Source organism: Hemicordylus capensis, chromosome 4 (genome assembly GCF_027244095.1).
Source record: "Hemicordylus capensis ecotype Gifberg chromosome 4, rHemCap1.1.pri, whole genome shotgun sequence".
In the NCBI taxonomy this organism is placed as follows: Eukaryota; Metazoa; Chordata; class Lepidosauria; order Squamata; family Cordylidae; genus Hemicordylus; species Hemicordylus capensis.
The window spans coordinates 14760001-14779749 of NC_069660.1; the positions used below are offsets into that span (position 1 = coordinate 14760001).

Consider the following 19749-nt stretch of genomic DNA (forward strand, 5'->3'; position numbering starts at 1 on the left):
GCAGGGGAAACTGGCAGAAATAAGACATACACGTACCAACTTCTACACACATTCAGAGCTGTTGTTCCACGCCATTCGCTAGACGCTAAGTCAAACATTCTTGGTTGCTGCTGTCAGGGACACCTTGTGGGTTATCCTCCTCCACTAGTTCCGAGGCAGGACAGATCTGATTTGATGGGGGGAAAGGCTACACCCCCTCAGGGGTGAGGAGATAACCCCGCCCCAGTTCTTTCTGTCCTCACTCAGCTCCAGGCAACAGAATTTTCTCTCAGCGTTTTTTTGTCCTTGCTAGAGTCTTTTGTCTTTGTGAATCCTGTACTTCCTACCTTTTCACTCACCTGTCTCTTTATTACTCACTATAACTTGTGTTAAAAACAAACAAAAAAACTTCATGTTTTCTCCTGCTTCTCCCCTCCCCCCGCCTTTCCCCGCTCATCCGTCTCTCTGTTTATGGAGTGTGAGCACAGGGGAACAATAGTTTTGGTGCCCTGAGGGTCTTGCCAAGCGGTTTTTCGGCCCCGACACCTCCAAGCCCTTCGACAAGCCCACAGCCTGCAATTTGGTCCCACTCTCTACTCAGCGAAACGCTCCCGCTCTTCAGCAGCAGCAGAGGCAGCCACCATAGAGCCGTCCACAAAGCTCGCTGCCCGGCCCGCCGCAAGACTCGCGCTACCTCCCCTCAGCCAATTAGAGCACGGTCTGATCGGGTCTCTGAGGGTCCCTTTCGCCAATACAAGGCAACAGAGGGGCTACTGGGGCTGTCAACGTCCCTCCTACAGGGGCTGCGGGTTCTTCAAACAGCAGCCCGCTCCCGCCAAGCCAAAACCACATCAATGACTCACAGAAGGCCATACTGGGAGACCGCCTAACAGCCTTCCTTCTTCCTTGGAAATCTTCCGTAACAGACAATTGGGTTCTAAGGATTATCAGGAATGGTTACAAAATAGAATTGGACACTCCCCACCCCCCACAAGATTCCTTCCCACCCCAAGGTCCCGCTCATGGACAAAGCATTCCAAAATGTCCCAGGCCATTAATCACCTCCTAAAAATCAGAGTGGTGGAACCAGTTCCCTCCCCTCCGGGGGGGCGGGGTGTGTCTATTCTATTCTGCTCACTGTCCCCAAAAGAGACGGGTCCAGAGGAGCGGTGCTGGATTTAAAGCATCCCAACACGATGGAGATGTTACAGTCCGTCGCAGAGGCCCTGCACCACATAGACCTCTTAGCCTCAATCAACCTCAAGAAGGCATATTTGCATGTTATGATACATCCGGACAGCAGAAGCTTGCTTCGCTTCAAGTATGCCGGTCTCCATTATCAGTACGCTGTTCTCCCATTCAGGCTGTCATCCGCCCCCAGAATGTTCACCAAGGTCCTGGCTCCCTTGGTGGCACATCTCTGGCTTCGGGGGGTCCAGGTATTCGCCTACTTGGACGATTTGCTTGTACAGTCGCGCTCCAGTCTAGAAGCCCAACATGATCTGGCACTAACCATCTCGGAGTTAGAGCATCACGGATTCATGACAAACAGTCAAAAGAGCCAGCTTGTACCAAGCCACCAGCTACATCACCTGGGTGTCATCATAAACACAGCGGAAGATCGTCTCTTCCTGCCTCAAGACCGCTACAAAACTTAACGGGAGAAATACAGGAGATCTGGGTGGCATCAACAGCTCTCATCTTGTCCCTGGCAAGGCTCCTAGGCCTAATGGTCTCAACCACAGAGGTGGTGCTATGGGCCCATCTACATCTACGACCTCTACAATGGTTCTTGCTCCCTCAACAGGAGGCCATTGCACGAAAGAAAAGGATTAGGATGCATGTTCAACCCATGCTTCAAACGTTGCTTCGTTGGTGGCTGGCACCAGAAAACCTTCTTTGAGGGAAGGAGTTTCTAGACTCCCCGAGACTCATCGTGACCACCGATGCCAGCAACGGGCTGGGGGGCCCACTGTCTCCACCTAACAGCCCAGGGTCTGTGGGACGATCAGGAGAGACGCCACAGCATCAACTGGCGGGAACTCCACACCATTCGCCTCACGCTGGAAGCTTTTCAATCCACAGTCCAGGGTCGCCACATCTTAATAAAGACAGACAACACTGCCAAAGCCCACGTAAACCGACAAGGGGGAACTTGATCCAGATCCATGCACCAGGAGGCGAATCTCCTTCTTTCTTGGGCAGAGGTAAATGTCACCTCAGTGACAGCTCATCATGTCAAGGGCGAGCTAAACAAAGTAGCAGACTGGCTCAGCAGGGAGGATCTCCACCCAGGGGAGTGGTCACTACATCTGAAAATATTTCAGGAAATCACAAGGAGGTTGGGCACTCCCGTGGTCAATCTGTTTGCCACTCCGCGCAACTGACTCTCTTTATGACCCGGTTCCCCTGCAGGGAAGCAATGGCTGTGGATGTACTATCTACCCAGTGGCCGGAGGGTCTTCTGTATAACTACCCTCCAATTCCCTTGCTGGCCAGGGTTCTGAGGAGTGTGCCTGCTTCGAGCTCAGGTCATCCTCATAGCCCCATTCTGGCCCCGTCGGCCTTGGTTCCTGGAGCTCCTGCACCTGTCAACAAAAGCCCCATGGGAACTCCCAGTCAGCCCCTACCTCCTGTCGCAGGGACCTGTGCACCACCACGACCTGGGCTGGTTAAGGCTTGCCGCATGGAGATTGAGCGGCGAACCTTGAAGCAGTTTGGATATTCGGCAAATGTCCTCAAGACCATGCTGGCATCTCGCAGACCTTCCACTAATCGTATTTATCAATGTACCTGGAGGGCTTTTCTGCGTTGGTCGGTGTGGCATTCCATTCCTAGGGGAGGTACCAAGGCCTGAGACCGAACACCCTAAAGTGCCAGGCATCTTCCCTCATAGGCCTCATCTCTGGGAATCCAGAAGACAAATGGCAAACATACCCACATCTCAAACGTTTTCTGAGAGGGGCTACCCTACTGTCACCTCCAACTGTTCACGGGTTTCCTTTGTGGGACCTTCACATGGTACTGAGGGCTCTTCAGCAGTCCCCCTTCGAGCCCATCTCCACCATCCCACTCAAGGTTTTGTCCTTCAAACTGGCCTTCCTGGTAGCAATTACCTCAGCCAGGAGGGTCTCATAATTCAGAGTGTTATCTGTGGACAAGTCCTTCTGTGTTTTTGAAAAAGAGGCTGTCAGGCTGATTCTGGACCCCTTTGTTAGGCCGAAAGTCATCTCAGTTTTCCAACAGTCCCAAGACGTCTTTCTACCATCTTTCTGCCCTCACCCAGTACACGAGAGGGAAAAATTATGGCATAAGTTGGATGTACGTAGATGTCTCAAGAAGTATATAAAGAGGACTGCATCCTTTCGCTCTACAGAAAAAATCTTCTTCTCTTTTCACCCCAGATCAATGGGCTCAGCTGTAACCTCCTCGACTATTGCCAAGTGGATCCGAGCATGTATTGTTATGACATATGAGGAGCAGCAAATGAGACCTCCATCCCACGTAATGGCACATTCCACAAGAGCTGCAGCTACCACAGCCGCCTTCTCCTCTAACACCCCAGCTCAAGACATTTGTAGGGCTGCAACCTGGTCTGCACCTTCAACTTTCACCAGGCACTATAAGATAGAACCCCATGCCACCCTTCAAGCTGCCTTTGGCAGGCAGGTTCTTCAGCGGGTTTTCCCTCAGGAATAGGCAGGAGCGCTCCCACCCTATTGGTCAAGCTGTAGTATGTCCCACAAGGTATCCTTGGCAGCAGCAACCGAGAACGGAGCATTGGTTTCACTTACCATGACCGTGAAGGCTTCTTCTGGTTGCTATTGCCAGGGACACCTCGGCCCACCTGGTTTAGTGCGCCTTGCCTCTCCCTGGTTGGGGTCACCTGGCTACTGACTCTCAGCCTCTAGAATACACTTCTTCCTCATACAGGAGTCAGGCTCCATCTTGTACCTATATGTATTTCTAATTGTTTTATATGCATTTTAAAGTCATACTGCCATGCCAGATGACGTGAAATCCAGTTCATTGTATATGTTTGTTGCTTACTGTTTCATGGTTTCTCATCTTTACTGTGTTATCTCACACTGTCCTCTTGTGACTCGGCCCGAAAGAACTGGGGCGGGGTTATCTCCTCAGCCCTGAGGGGGCATAGCCTTGTTTTTCTATCAAATCAGATCTTTCCTTCCTCAGAGCTAGTGGAGGAGGATAACCCACGAGGTGTCCCTGGCAACAGCAACCAGAAGAAGCCTTCACAGTAAGTGAAACCAATGCTCCGTTCTACTGCACAGAGACCAACTAAAACTACAGTTGCAAATAGTGATGTTGCCAATATGTTTTGATGATAACTTTAAGGGACATGTGGATACATGCAGCTCTTTCATAAGCCAGCTGCAAACTAGAAACAGCTTTGAAGAGTACTATTATGAACTTTCCCTGACAAAGATACTATAATAATGTGTTAGGAACACCAGTATTTGCAGCTGCCTGTTCTACACATACTTTATATCTTTATTGCTGCTTTCAATCCTTTTTTGTTCAAGTCTTCAAAATGATGCTAAAGTAGCTTTTGGATGTAGACTGTATAAACAAAATAAAAATTAAATTATACTGCCAACATGATATATGTGGGCTGTAAAAATCCCAAGGTTATAGTTGCAGCTGAAGTTAGATGCAAGACGTTTCATTTAATTAGGTAAACCAAATATATCCAAAGGGTAACAATAAAACTTCCAGAGCGTATTTAAGGCCACAAAGACAAACATCTGTTTGAGACTGTAGCAAGTGGGGAAAAGACCCAGAAAACCCAGAAGTAGTTTGGCAGAGACCCTTTACTTTGTAGATTCAATATGTGACGTTAGCTAGTGATCCTACTTATCATAAACTTAAGCTCTAGCAGTACCCCTGAGACAGTTAAGGAGCCTAATCTAAACTCATGTCTTCTTCTTCATCCTTCTTATCCTTCGAGTCTCCTTCCTTTTGTTCAGATTTGACATTGTTCTGCATTGCTTTTGCAAAGGCCTCTACGTCTAAAAAAAAACAAAACACAAATTAAATTGGTAACTGGGAACAGAAGACTATATGCCATAGAAAAACAGGCTGCCCATTAATCTTGTGTTTCAAGGGAATGACATGGCAAAATAAAGACGAACACAGAATGAGAATTCTAGGGTAAGCTAATTAGGATTGCCCGATCCCTTCTTTAGAATGGGATCTGATCAAAGTGTTTTTCATGTGCCATCTGCAAATATTTGCTTGCTGTTATCACCTTTTTAAAAACACTCCCAGAAGTGAGATGTAACAATCCTGTAGCAGAAACCAAACTTATCTGATCTCCTAAACTCAACTCTACCATTGGCCCATGATTACTAACTTCACCCCACCTCCATAACAAGACATTCAGAGCTGTATGCTGTGGTTTGTTACCAAAAGCAGTATAAATAGCACAAATGTAACAAGTCTTATATTACAAGACACAGACTAAAGTAAGAGTTGGTTTTAAAACAGATGCATTTAAAGCATCTACTCTGTCTTCTCATGTTCATAAGGGCTGAAATCTACAAAGCACTCTCAACCTACAGAATGATATTCCACTCAATATTCTCCAACTGGACAAGAGCACATCCCCTCAAGTTTCACTTTGTCAGAACACAGGCAGCTGAACCAGAGCTGCCGCTTTTTACCCTGTCCCCTACTTCAGGCACTTTCAAATCAAGACAAGATTAATTTAGTCTTAATTTTCTAGAGTAGCATCTATAAGCCAAAAGAAGTTCCATTATTGCCACAGAGCAGCTCCATCAACAAAAAAGGAACTTACCACCTTTGTTTGCTGCTTCTACTGCCTCAGCTGGTAAACCAAACTGACTCATTAGAGGACCCAGCTGCCCAGAAGCCAAGGCAGCACTGAACATGCTCAGGGCCTGCAGAGGAAAAAAAGAGTTGTGTGAACTTTTTGGTAAAAAAAGCAGTACACCAAATTAATCATCATCATCATCATCATCATCAAATTAGACTTGAGAAGGCTTCATTGTCAAGATAAGGATATTCCAATTTCTAGAAGTTCAAGCCCGCTAAAACTTTCCAGCAGGATAGGATCATAGGGAGCTGCCGTATACTGAGTCAGACCATTGGTCCATCTATCTCAGTATTGTCTACACAGAATGGCAGCAGTTTCTCTAAAGTTGCAGGTGAGAGTGTCTCTTAGCTCTAACTTGGAGATGCCAGGGAGGGAACTTGGAACCTAGATGCTCTTCCCAAAGCGGCTCCATTCCCTAAGGGGGATATCTTACAGTACTCACATGTCTCCCATTCATATGCAGCCAGGGCGGACCCTGCTTAACTAAGGGGACAAGTCATGCCTGACAAGCAGAATGGAGTCAGAAACCTTTCAAAAGATCCAGAGTTTCTGGCACAATCAGATTTGCTCCAAAAGGCCAAGTTTTTCAAGAAAACAAAATTTCCCTAGCTTATGTTTCCCCCAACCCATTTACTGCCAATCGACACCGAAGTACCACCACCAGTTCATTCAGCAGGCCATTAAAGAAAACGTGGGCTCACAGCTAAGCAGCATAGGACTAACCCTTCTCAAACAGGCTTAATTACAACTTGCTTGATCACCAGCAGCAAGTAATTGCTGTTGCCTTGATCGCTTTAAGGCAACAGTTTTTTTGTAGACTGGATGAAAGCTGCTTTGTGGCATACCCACAGCCTGCGGGAGGCAAGAAGGGAACTTTTGGACTAGTAAAGAGGAGTTTCATGGGTTACATGGACTGACTTTTTTTGCACAAAGATGGTCTAAGGGCCCAACAACACAGATGGGAAATGCTGGTGCTACTTCTCCCTGCACTATACATCCACTGAAGGCTTGTCTAAGGCGTGCACCAGCAGCACCCTAATCCCTTGAGCTCAGTCACTCTGTTTTCCAGCCATTTTCAGACGAGTAGTATTTGCTCTGCACAGAGCCCTCTGGAGTGTGCCCGAAGGCAACTGAAGGTCCATCCTGGCCAGGCTTTTTTCAGTTCTGTTTAACACGAGCCTCACCGGCTCTTCTTGCTCAAGCCAGCAGCCCCAACCAACTGGCTGCCCACATTTCCCGTTTCCCTAGTGAGAGCGTTTACCTGCTGAAACTGTGGCGAGGTCAGTGTGTTCTGGATCTCCTCTGCTGTCTGAGGCAAAGATTCTCCAGAGGGAAGGTAAGGCAGCAAACGCTCTTGAACCTCTGTATTTGCCAGAATGGGTGCCATTATCTCAGGGGTCAGCACACTGGACAGGTCAACTGGAGGAAGAAAGCAACAAGATCATCAAGGGTGGAGGCAGAGGCACCAGGAATGGGCAAAGCTGCTCTAGACAGAACTTTGCCACTTTAAAATGCAATGTGAGGAACCCTCAACTGATCAAAGCTAAGTCTAGAACAGGCATGCTCAACTTTGGCCCCCTAGCTGGAAGGTTTTGGACTACAACTCCCATAATCCCAAGCCATAGCGGCCAATAGCCAGAGATTATGGGAATTGTAGGCCAACACCAGCAGGAGGGCTGAAGTGGAGTGGGCCTGGTCTAGAACATGAATCCTAAGCATGTTTATTTCCTGGGAAAGAGTGTTACTTTCACCATCTTCCCTCCACCCTCACTTTACCTTGCTGTCCTCCTGCCCCAGCTGGCACATTCATAGTTGCTAAGATGTTCTGGAGGTCACTCAGTTGGATGGGCTGGGTAGGGCTTGTTGCTGTGCTTGTCCCATTTCCTGAGCTCGGGGCGGGGCTAGGACTGGTCGTAGAGGCAGCCGCAGGAGCAGTAGGAGCAGGTGTTACCCGCGTGGAGGAAGTACTGGAAGACGGGGTCACAGCGGCTGACTGGCTGCGGGAGCTAGAAGGCAATTAGTGTCATGAGCTCCCAACCAATGAATTTAAATCTGACTCTGAAAGACTTTCTGCCTGTGGCAAACATCGATAAATGTGTCAGAGTACCAATAGCTACTAAGAGGTCCCCTCTCCCTAAATAAAACATATTGAGTTTGTTCAACATGCCCTTACGTAAGGGCTGGGTGGGGGGAGAGGTGACTTCTACCACAGTCTGAAATCTCTACTTTAAAAACTGCAATTTACAGGCAGACCACTCATTTCTGCAGGGAAAGGAGCACTGTTTCACTTACCGTGAAGGCTTCTTCTTGCTGCTGGAGCCGAGGACATCTCCGAGTGAGTGGGTTATCCTTCCCTCATGCTCCTAGGCAGGACTAACTGAAAATTGCTACAAGTCTTAAGAGCCTGGACAGGATAACTCCGCCCAGTTCTTTTAGGCCAAATGCGAGAACATTGCAGACCCTACCCTGCTAGGATAGAGTAGAACATGTATGTACACAACTGGTAGAACTAAGGTAAGGATATTTAGAAAGAGGCATAAAAAAACAGTAGTACGAAGTGAAAATCAACCCAACTTAAACAACAGTATAAGCCTGTGTCGATCCCAGTGTGAAGTAGGCCAGGATGCCACCTGGGAGGGCCAAGATGTCCTCAGCTTCAGCAGCAAGAAGAAGCCTTCCTGGTAAGTGAACCCATGCTCCTTTCTCTGCTGCCAGGAGCCGAGGACATCTCCAAGTGCCCCTGTCTACTCTGGGGGAAGTACCTGTTGCAGCACCCTGCGACCAAATGTTGCCTAGGAAGAAGGCAAAGGTGGAGAACTGGTCTTGTGGTAGCAAGCATGACTTGTCCCCTTAGCTAAGCAGGGTCCGCCCTGGTTGCATAGGAATGGGAGACTTGATGTGTAAACACTGTAAGATATTCCCCTCAGAAGATGGAGTCGTTCTGGGAAGAGCATCTAGGCTCCAAGTTCCCTCCAAGACAGGTCTGAGAGAGATTTCTGCCTGCAACCTTGGAGAAGCCTCTGCAAGCCTGTGTAGACAATACTGAGCTAGATGGACCTATGGTCTGACTCAGTATATGGCAGCTTCCCATGTTCCTATGCTGGTCACACAACCAAAGTGTCCTAATCAGGTTTGAGAGCTGTGCATGCTCCCAAGTTTCAGTTGTGTGGGAGCAAATAACTAGGTAAGCAGAAGGATAACGTGCCTGTGTAGGAGACAGGAGCAGGATAGGACAGTGCTGTCCTACACGGCTTGCATACCCAGCATTTGACCATGGTAGGAGGAAAAGCTGTCCTAAGCAGCTCCTGTCTTCCAAGTGTCCTACCCAGGTTTTGGCTGTGTGAACAACTTCAAGGTGTTCTTGTTTTTACACACGTGTGAATGTGTGTAGAGAAAGAAAGAAAGAAAGAAAGAAAGAAAGAAAGAAAGAAAGAAAGAAAGAAAGAAAGAAAGAAAGATCACATGCCATATTGTTGGTACTAACTGCCTGAAGAAGAGGGACTGGTTATTGTGACCTCATGCTGATGCTGACTGCCAGAAGACTAACTGACCCTAGAGTCCTCACTGGTACTGAGGAGGGACCCACGGGGGAGGCACCCTTAGTGGCCGAACCGAGGAAGGATCTCACTGGCACAGACGAAACATCCCTCTGCACAGTCAACGCAGTGCCCCTTTGTGCTCCTGTTCTTGCTCCCTGACAGTCCGTGGTCAATAGCAAGGAGGTTGGAGAAGTGCAGCCTCAGCTGGCAGCAGCTCCAGACCTTCCCACCAAAGCTGTGGAGCTGTTACCGCTCGGAGTGGAAAGGACCCGCAACTGCCCTGGAGCACTTGGCAGCGGTGGGAGCAAGGCGGATGCCTGGCCCACGCTGTCCGGCTCAGTCTCTCTTCGGGCTCTGACTGAGCTCCAGGTGTCTCTGCTGGGCTGAGAGGGACCTGGTTTGGCATCCTCCATTTCTCCCTGGCCTCACGGCTCAGCAGTTAATGGTGGTGCCACAGGAGGGGGTGAAGCCGGCACTCGGGTAGAGAGCGAGATTCCCATTCTGTTTGTTCCCTTTGGAAGCAAAATGTGCCAATCGCCTGTCGCTACTCCACAGGCACACAAAGACTGAGAGGCAAGGAAGGAGAAACGAAAAAGGGTGGGTTTTGTTTTAAACGAGTATGTAAACACAAACTAATAGCAGATCTATAGCAAGAAAGAAAGTGTTACAGATTAGGTTGGAGTAGGAAAAGATAGACTGAATGATCCTTATGGAAATTTGAGAGAGATAAGTTGTAGAGATCTGCCTAGGAGTGCAGCAGGACTAGAAGTGCTGGGCGGGGTTATCCTGTCTGGGCTCTTAAGGCTTGTAGCAATTTTCTAATCATCCTTCCTAGGAGCATGGGGGAAAGAAAACCCACTCTCTCAGAGATGTCCTCGGCTCCAGGCAGCAGAGAAACTTACACACACACACACACACACACACACACACACACACAGAGGGTGGGGAGAGAGAGGTATATACAATACTTTAAGCACTTAGTGTCTTATCAGTATTATTGCTTAGCCAGCTGGGTGTCAGGTTTTACGAGGAAACCACTACAAAAGCCAAAAAGCTACTATTGTGCTTATAATCCAACTGACATCTTCTCATCAAACTGTCCTCCCTTTAGGTTCTCTAGTCAACCCTCCTAAATGAAGCCCCACCCGCAAAAAAAATATATTCAGGCCCCCTTTAATTATATTGTTACTACAGGAACTTCTTTTCCTGAAGTTCATCCTACAGTACTGACACAACACTTGAGGGCTCACAGAGCAATGACATGAGCAGGGCCAGCTGCACCTGGAGAGAAGCCACCGCTCAGTGGCAGAGGACACGCTTTGCCCGCCGAAGATTCCAAATGCAATCCCTGGCATCTCCTGGTACAACTAGGAAGGACCCTGCCTGAAACCCTGGAGAGCCCCTGCCAGTCAGTACAGATTATATATGGAGCTAGATGGACCAATGGCTGACTGAGCAGAAAGCAGCTTCATATCTTCACCTGGATCAAAGCTGAACCACCTGGTATTATCGACCCACACAACTGGCTCTACCCAAAGGGCTGCATGCCCTTCAATATGACAGCAGCAGAATAGCAGGAACCCATGGGAAATGGCTTCAAGGACCTTAGGCAATGAAGAGGGTTTGTCATGTATTATCAATCTGCCATATAAACATTTCTTGGTTTTGCAAGAGTCGCAGCAGAGGAATCTCCTACCTTGACGAAGAGCTGCTTGTTGGGGGGCCCCCGCTTCCTAGCAGACTAGCCAGACCAGGGCCTGTCAGAGCTCCAAGCCCACCTTCCGCAAAAGAAAGAGGGACATCTACTTAAACAGAGGTTTAACACATACTATCTTGTCCAAAGACTAATTCAGACACTCTAGCTTCCATATACAAAGAGACATACAACTTTTCCCAGTGGTTTTTTATACAGGATCACCATCAGCCAGGCTTACATCAGAAAGCCAGAGGTTTTTAGTCCTTTTGCTACTTTCCACTAGATAACTGCCTACCTAGACCATGCTTCTTAAACTTGATTCTTGATGCTGCAGGCCAGAGACTGGAGAGAAAGATGGGAATACTGCAAACTCCAACAGTGGAATGAAGGAACTCCACTGCTTTTTAAACTTGATTTTCACTGCTGCAGGCCAGAGGCTGGAGAGAGCTAGAGTACTGCTAACTCCAGCAGTGGATCAATGGAGTGAAGGAAGACCCTGTGTGTGTTTATTTGAACTGGAGTCAATTCTATGCTGCCTCTTTGACCAACTTACCAACCAATCAGGCCAGGGGTTGGTGCTGCTAAGTGTTGGACTTCAGCTGTGGGGTGGGGAAAACCTCACTATTATGCATTACTGGAAAGCAGCTGTGGGGCACTGCTGGAGCACCTGGAGAGGGGGAGAGCTGAGGCGGCCAAGGTACAATGATGTGCTCCATCCTTACTTCTGCTTTCCCCCTATCTTATTCTAAGGCTCCGGACCAAACCCCTCCAATTCCCATTGACCTAAGGTTTCATTATCCACAGTTGTAGGTGGGAACAGAACCCCTGCAAATAACAAGAGCCACCTGTACTCTGTTCAGTTGATATTGTACAGAGATATGGGGAAATGGGAGCATATGCTGGCTAGCTCCTCTCACTGCACTGGAGTTCTCCATAGCTTCATCCTCCAGCCCACACTGATTGTTTGCCTGCAGAGACAAACACGGCACCCAGGTTCTGCAATCCAAGCACTGGACATCCAGCATTCCATCATAGAGAGAAACTCTACCCAAGTACAGTGTTTGCCTCTGCAGACAAATGCTGTTCTTTCAGAGAACTAGGGCTACGGCTGATGAGTAAGAGGCATGACCTAGCCAGTAAGCCCCCCTGTACCCAGGTACAACAAATAAAAAGGTCTTTGAAATCCTCTAGTATCATACAAATGCCACCATTTTCAAATTATAGTAGGCATCAGCTAGTGGCTAGATGCTACTGTTCCCATATTGAACAAAGGCATTTGCAAATGGGGCTGGCAGGGGGAAGATGGGACCTATCTATGTTGCTGGCTACTGCTTTTTGTCAGGTGACTGATCATTTTTTAGTTACATGCAGACAAGTTGTTTGGGGACGCACCTTACTTGAAGGAAACATCAGGAAAAGATTAACCTAGGCTCACACTATTTCAGTAAAAACATATAAAAAAGAATTTTACCAAGTCCTCCTAAGCCTGTTGGTCCAATCAGCTGCATGAGCTGGTTATGGCTCATATTTCCCAGAAGGCTCTGCAAACCACCCTCACCTGCAAACAAAAACAATACATTCACATGTTTACAAGCACCCACATAAATAGAAGGCTATTTAAACTGGAAGCAAGTTATTAAGGTTATACTTAATAGATTACTAGCTTTTAGACAGCAGGTAAAGAAAGCATCTTATTCTTGTTAGCTTTTGTTACATTTTATCACTGCCTTGCTGGCTGGGCTTTATTGCCATTTTGGCTTTTACTGGAATTCAACTTTTATACCTTTTACATCTGCTTTTGCTAATGTTTGAGTTTTAGCCTGATTAACAATAATTGTTTCGCAGGAAGTTTTGCTGCTAAAAGACAGGATATTTTTAAATACAGGTAACCCTCATTATCCACAGTATTGCAGACTCTCTTCACCCATCTGCAATTCCTGGGTGGCCAGAAATGACTTCCAACGTCATTTCCAGCTGCCATTTTGTGGCTCCTTAAAAAAAAAAAAAATTCCAAGATTTTTGGCAAAAGTTTCTCACAAAAACTAGGAGGATTTGGGTTTGGGGCGGCCTTGCTGTAAAGCACATTATATTTCTGCTTTTCTGAAACTTTTTTTTTTAAAGCTTAAGGAACCTAGCCCCTAGATTCCCATAGGAGTAAGCTTGTGTTATTTGCAGTTTCTGTATTCGCGCATACAGACGAGAATGGAACCCTCGCAAATAATGAGGGCCACCTATACATAATACTTCTCCAAAGTATTAGAACTGGCATTTAGCGGACCAAGAAAGCAGTCCAGAAAAGGAATATGGGTAAGTGGCTGTACCTCCAAGGGCTGAAAGCTCATGGCCTCCACTTCCACTTCCACCTAGAGCTCCAGGCATCGGTGGGTTGTTGAGATACTCATTCACTTTACGGCAGTGCTCCTCATCTTTCTCTGTCTTGGGCTCCTAGAAAGAAAGTTAATGTACCTTAGAAACAAATGTGTCTAATTCGCAGCACCTCAGCATCTCTCATTAACATTATGCTGTAGCAGACACAGCATTCATTACGTGACATTATCTGCTAACAGGAGAGAGGACCAGTGTTCCCTCTAAGGCATGTGCACATGCTTGCACTCACAAGTTTTTTGATGTCTACTCAGTCAATTTTAGATCCCGCTCAGTTTGAATCAGGAAGGCCCCACTCTGAATGCATGTGCGCGCACACTGCCTTGATACTCCCACCCAGAACAAAACTCATTCCTCACACAGATGAAAAAAAAATCAGAGAGATCACTGGAGAGAACATGTGCAGGTCACAGAGACTTAGGCGGTCACAAACCTGCATCCAGAAGAAAAGTCGTTTGGATCCAGCCTTGAATTTCAACACATACACACGGCCTGTAGTACACTGAGGCACCCTCTTAAATTCACAGTCGTCAGGAAAAATAATCAAGTCCTGAAATACAAAGTAATTTATAAAAAAATCCTTATGTTCCCATCAAAGCTTGTTCACATCCACTACTCTAAGCACACACAATCTTCTCAATCAAGCTTAAGTTAAAAGGCTCACCTTCAATATAGTAATCGGTTTTTATTACAGCCATTAGCCAAACCTTCAGTACAGGTTTAAGCTTTGTAAGTTATAAGCAGCAATGCATAAGTTGTACATACTTCAAAGTAATGTGCACATCTTCCTGTGGCAAGATGCATGTGCATTTGGAATTCATGCACCTTGCTACTGAGGGGAAGAGTAGAGATGTGCACAGGAAGATTTCTGTTTGCTGGTAATCTCCCTCACACATCCACCTGCCTTCACACCTTCTCATAAATATACAAATGGATTTATTCTACTTACATCCTCCACATTTCCAGAAGTCCTGTCTTTCCAACAGAGGTGAATGAGGGAGTCGTCTGTTTGCTGGATGTACACAAGTCCTTTCCTCTTGTCCGGGGTGACAGTGCTGCCTTTCAAAGACATCTTTCCTGCACGGAATTCTACCAAGTATTTGCTAGACGAGCCCCGGGAGCCTGGCACCAGGCTTGGAAATAAAGCACCAGAAGACATCCTAGAAAGAGACAAAACAAGGCTACATAATAAGCATCTCCCTCTCTCTCTCTCTCTCTCTCTCTCTCACACACACACACAGTTCTACTAATAGTGCAATCTAGCATTATCTTAGTAAGAAGTATCCAAGAGAGGCAAGTGCATTTATAGAACTCAGCATTTAAAGACTTTTTTAAAAATGCCAATTTGTCCAAGTAAGCAGAACTGAGCTAGAATTTCTGTGAACCCCAACTTCTTCTCAAGTAGACTGCCTAACTGGGTTGAAACCATCACAGTATAGGTTCCAGTTTGGGGCAGATTATCGATCATGAGGATTCGTGAGGGTCAGCCGTCCAAGTATCTGAGCAGCCACAACCTTCTTCATTCATTCTTGCAAATCATGCTGACCGTTCTTCCTCCCTCTATGCTTTGCAAGACAATACATAGCTTCCTCACTCAGATCGCTAGCCTCCAACCTCCCCCTGGTCTTGGTATGCTCTTCACAGGATTTAAGTAGAGCAGTCAGGATTGCATCTGGCATCAAAGCCCTCTGGTGATGTGGTTGAAGGGATCCTCCAGGGTCAGGATGGTACTCAAGTGGTATTTATGCAGAGTCTGCAAAGAGAAACATTAGAAAACCATTATTATGGTGCACCAACTGGCTGAAAACAAACAACAGAAGCTTCATTGACGGAAACCAACATTAACTGTTTCTAGATCCTTGAATACTAGTTGCTACTTATTCCAGGAAGCAGAAACTCAGCAAAGCAAAAGAGTAAGGTCACCTATGGAATTATTTTTCCTGCTACTGAATGAACAGCAATAGCCTCCACTGTAAAGTAAAAAAGTAAAGTGTGCCGTCAAGTCAATTTCCACTCCTGGCGCCCACAGAGCCCTGTGGTTTTCTTATGGTAGAAGACAGGAGGGGTTTACCATTGTCTCCTCCTGCACAATATGATATGATGCCTTTCAGCATCTTACTCTATTGCTGCTGCCCGATATAGTACCAGCGGGGATTCAAACTGGCAATCTTCTGCTTGTTAGTCAAGCATTTCCCCACTATGCCCACTGTGCTGTATCATATATCCCAGAAGAGAAATGAGGATGCTCTTACCAAAATAGAGTGGGATTATCTGAAGGAAGAATCACAAGACTACTGTTTCCACTGATTTGATTCCCCCTACCAAACATGTAAGCTTGGTTTTGCCCCCACCACAAAGCTAAAAGCAGGACTGGTTCAGAAGGTATGCAGAGGTAGGATTGAATCTTAATTTTGCACAATGTCACCTGGACTCAGGCATGCATGATCCCACTCTTCTCCTCCACACATTTGGAGGAAATGATTCAACATCTGATCCAAACTAGTATGTTTCTTGATCCAGATGATCCCAACTTATTCTAGCCAGTTTCCATATAAGCCAGGATCAGAATCACTAAACTGAGACACCACGGCAGATCTCAGGTTGTTCTAAGCCACAATCATAAGTAGAATTCTTCCTCACCTTGCACACAATCCAAGGTGGTTGCACAAAACTAGGATTCAATCCTGGTTACATATAATGTCTGAACCAGGTCACAGTGTACAAAAGGAGCCCAATTAAGAACTCCAATGTAGAGCGTATGTGTGCATGCGCACAAATATATTTCCAATATGCACACACTTAAAAATATCCACACATTTCAATGAAAATATAAACAGCAAACGTTTAAAAATTAAATCAAAGATCTAGCAAAATTAGAATGTCACAACTGAAAAATGAGTCTTTTCTTTAAGGAATCAGAATGCAGTTATAATGGGCCTGCCACCTTCCAAGCATAGCCATTTACACAACAGGGACTGAAGTAAAACTCACCATCAATGCAGCAACACCAAGAGATCCTGGAGTCTTGCAGCACCATCCTCCACTCCAAAGCAGAAGTATCAGTGCCCTGGTTCATGGCCCCACTCCAAGTCTGATTCTCGATTACTCTTAAACAGAACTTCTAGGTACTTAGGTCCAAGAGAAAATGGAATAGTAGCCAAAGAGATTCTGCAGAAATGTATCAGTATCCCATAAAGGCACACTTCTCTTGTGTTCAGGGTTTGTTTTCTGACCCAGGTTATTCAGCCCCTTTGTCTTACTACTACACCAAATCTTCAAAAGATACAGCACAACTATTCGTTGCTAGCTAGTTGACAGATTTTTTTTGTCAAAAGCCAAGAACTTCCCAGCTTTCAAGCCCTCTAACACAACACTGTGATGGCAACAACAATTTGCAGTTTATGAAGTGATCACCGAGTTAAATTCAGAGCGATAAAAGTCAGTGGGAGGGGTGCAGAGCAAGAAGAGAACATTTGAGAAGGGAAAACTGAATATAATCCTAAAAATGCAAAGACTAACAACTTCTTAATTACTTCTAAGTTTGAAGTTGTTTTCTACACCAATCTGCTCAGGGAAGATCCATTACAGTATATCAAACTTGCTATTGATAGTCCAAATGCTACAACCTTGTTTTGTCAAAGATTTTTATTTTTTCAAGCAACAAAAATAGGAAAACTGATGTTACCCTTTTAAACAGAGCAAACACCTAAGAAAATTTCAAGTTCCCATGTAGTTTTGGGGCAGGAAGGCAATATAGTTAATAATTCTACTTTTACTACTATTACTACTACTACTAATTCTACTATTTATATACCTATTCAACAAAAGTTCCCAAAGTAATTTACATAAAGAATAAAAATGAATAAAGATGGATCCCTGTCCAGCTCACAAACTTTTTAAAAAAAGGATAGATTCCACTGATGGGAGAGAAATGCCACCCATATTTTGAACAACTGTGAGTCTCCACACATTCTGCAATGTACTGTATAAAGAGAATAAAGAACTAGTAACTTGTACTTTAGATAAAAATGACTAGAGGTATTTGCTAAAATTCAGTCCCAGTTCCTTGCACCACTTCAGATATGTTCACACCAACATGACTGGTATAAGCATGCCACACCATCCTTCAAACGATTTTGCAACTCGCACATACAACTGCTAGCACAATCCCCGCCAGACACACTCCGCACCACTGCTGAATTTCAGAAATGCAACCAGAAAAAGGGAAGGTTTTTCTGCAACCTCCATAGTTTAATAATTATTTGGAATAAAAGCCTAAGTATACCTACAAAGATAGAAGGAAAAATAGGGGGAAATTCAAAATTTTCTATATTACAAAATATATATTAGAAAAATATATTGAAGCAGGGAAAGACTTCATGCATAGGCTTTCAGTCACACCACAAGCTTTCAGAGATTGGTGAAAATGGATCAAGCAAGGAGGAATCATTAAGCAATAGGAGACAAAATATGGCAATGGGGAGGAGCAACCTAAAACCTATGGAGAAATGCAGGGCATACATTACGTTCTAGAAGAGCATTATACTCCAGGACACCAAATATCTTAAAGGGAATGGCAGTGCTTTAGGACAAGGGCCCCCCAGTAACACTGGAGGATTACCAAATCCTAATTAGTACTACCACAAGTTTATTCTTATTTTTGTAAGAGGCAGCTGAACCTGGTAGACTGAGGTTCAAATTCCAGCTTCAGCCACTGATTCATTGTGTGGCCTTGTGCCAGTCACTGTCTCTGTCTCCCTCATTTGCAAAAATGGGACATGAAGGAGCCAACAGCAACATTCAGTTTACAAAATTAAGCACTTTGCAAACTGTGCTCTACATAAAATACCACTAGTACTCACTCTTACCATTATGTTTATTTTCTAAATTGTAAACATGCAAAGCACTATACAGACATTGTCATATTTATATCCTAGCAACTACCCCAGCTGACCCTCAGAATATCTCTGCAAGATAAATCAAGGAGGGAGAGGAGACTGACTTCCTCTTAGCCTTGAACAGAGCTAAGCTTCCCCCTGGAGTCACTCTAAATGCTACAACATTAAACTGGCCATCAAGTTTGCAGTGTTCTATTTTGACTGAGGTACAAACCAAGACTTCCACAGTTCAAGTCTTGCTTCTATCAGCCCACTCTTAGCCAAGTCACTCTCTCTCAACCATCTCATCTGCAACATGAGGATAACAACATTTACCTTAAAGAGCTGTTTTTCGGATACATTATTGTGGTCAATAACGTATCTGAAGCCCTCTGAGTAACAAAAAAGAGACATATAAATGCTAAGCATAATTACTACTACTACAGATATACCGCTTTTCCACAGAAGTTCTCAAAACAGTTTCTGGTGGGCGGGGGGAGGCTGGGAAGGGAAGAGATGGATCCCCATCCCCAAAGGGCTCGCAGCCTACAAAAAGAAACTCAAGACACACACCAGGAAGAGCCACTAGGGGGTGCTGTGCTGGGATTGGACAGGGCCAGTTGCTCCCCGCGACTAAATATAAGAGAGTCGCCACTTTAAAAGGCGCCCCTTTGCTCAGTTAGAGGGGGACGTGTGTATAATAGGTCAACCCGAACAAGAACTGACCGGAGGAACGCCAAGAGTCAGAAAATAGGAAGGAGGAGGAGAGGGAGACTGTTACTACAGAAGCAAAACCTGAAGAACTTCAGCTAGATCTACAAATGGAGCAGAAGGGAGGAGTCAGGAGTGGAAGATGCCACTTTCCAACAACGGGGTGGCGGCGGCGGGAAACAAAATACTGCCGAGTGTTGCCTTATGTTTAAAAGAGAAGTCGTCCTTGCGAGCAAAAATAAATAAATAAATGAGAACCAGAAATATTATTTTTCTTTCCGGTTTTTCTTGAAACAGAAATAGGGCCCACCCGCACGCCTACATCGGTAAGCTATAACGGAGGATGGTGTGGCCCACTCTCACCGCCTCTCCCCGTTCCACTGCGCCTATAAGGGGTCAGCTCCCTCTGCCTCGGGGCCCCCACCCCATAGGCTAGCTGCCCCCCCCGCACAGTTCGAGGCGCATCCCCCCTCCTCCCCCTCCCCTTCCAGCCACCGCCGCCACCACTGCGCGACCCCCATTACCTGCCGCCTCAGTTTCCCTCAACAGCACCCACTTTCCGCCCCGTCACTGCCCCTCCGATACAAGAGAGCCTCCTTCCGGCTCCCTGAGGGCCTCCCCCTCACACCGGAAGCCCGTCCTTCTCGCGCTCCCTCTGCCACCGCCTATTGGGCGGCACGTTTCGCCTCGCCGCGCCCACACTGG

General features: G+C 46.1%; 1 protein-coding gene across 6 annotated transcripts; it reads right to left on the bottom strand.

Moving 5' to 3' along the window:
* Window positions 1-4642: 4642 nt before the first annotated feature.
* ADRM1 (ADRM1 26S proteasome ubiquitin receptor) lies at window positions 4643-19723 on the bottom strand. 6 transcript variants are annotated; one of them, XM_053245497.1, is made up of 12 exons: window positions 19569-19721; window positions 16448-16584; window positions 15051-15209; window positions 14406-14616; window positions 13890-14006; window positions 13393-13516; window positions 12543-12629; window positions 11072-11153; window positions 7613-7842; window positions 7098-7255; window positions 5798-5900; window positions 4643-5009 (listed from the first exon to the last, which is right to left on the bottom strand). In XM_053245497.1, the coding sequence occupies exons 4-12, from the start codon at window positions 14613-14615 to the stop codon at window positions 4903-4905; spliced, it is 1218 nt and encodes a 405-aa protein (XP_053101472.1). In that variant the 5' UTR covers window position 14616; window positions 15051-15209; window positions 16448-16584; window positions 19569-19721; the 3' UTR covers window positions 4643-4902. The 6 variants fall into 6 exon arrangements, with proteins under 6 accessions (XP_053101472.1, XP_053101473.1, XP_053101474.1 ...); XM_053245498.1 differs by having other exon boundaries at window positions 16448-16624; XM_053245499.1 differs by lacking the exon at window positions 16448-16584.
* Window positions 19724-19749: the final 26 nt, after the last annotated feature.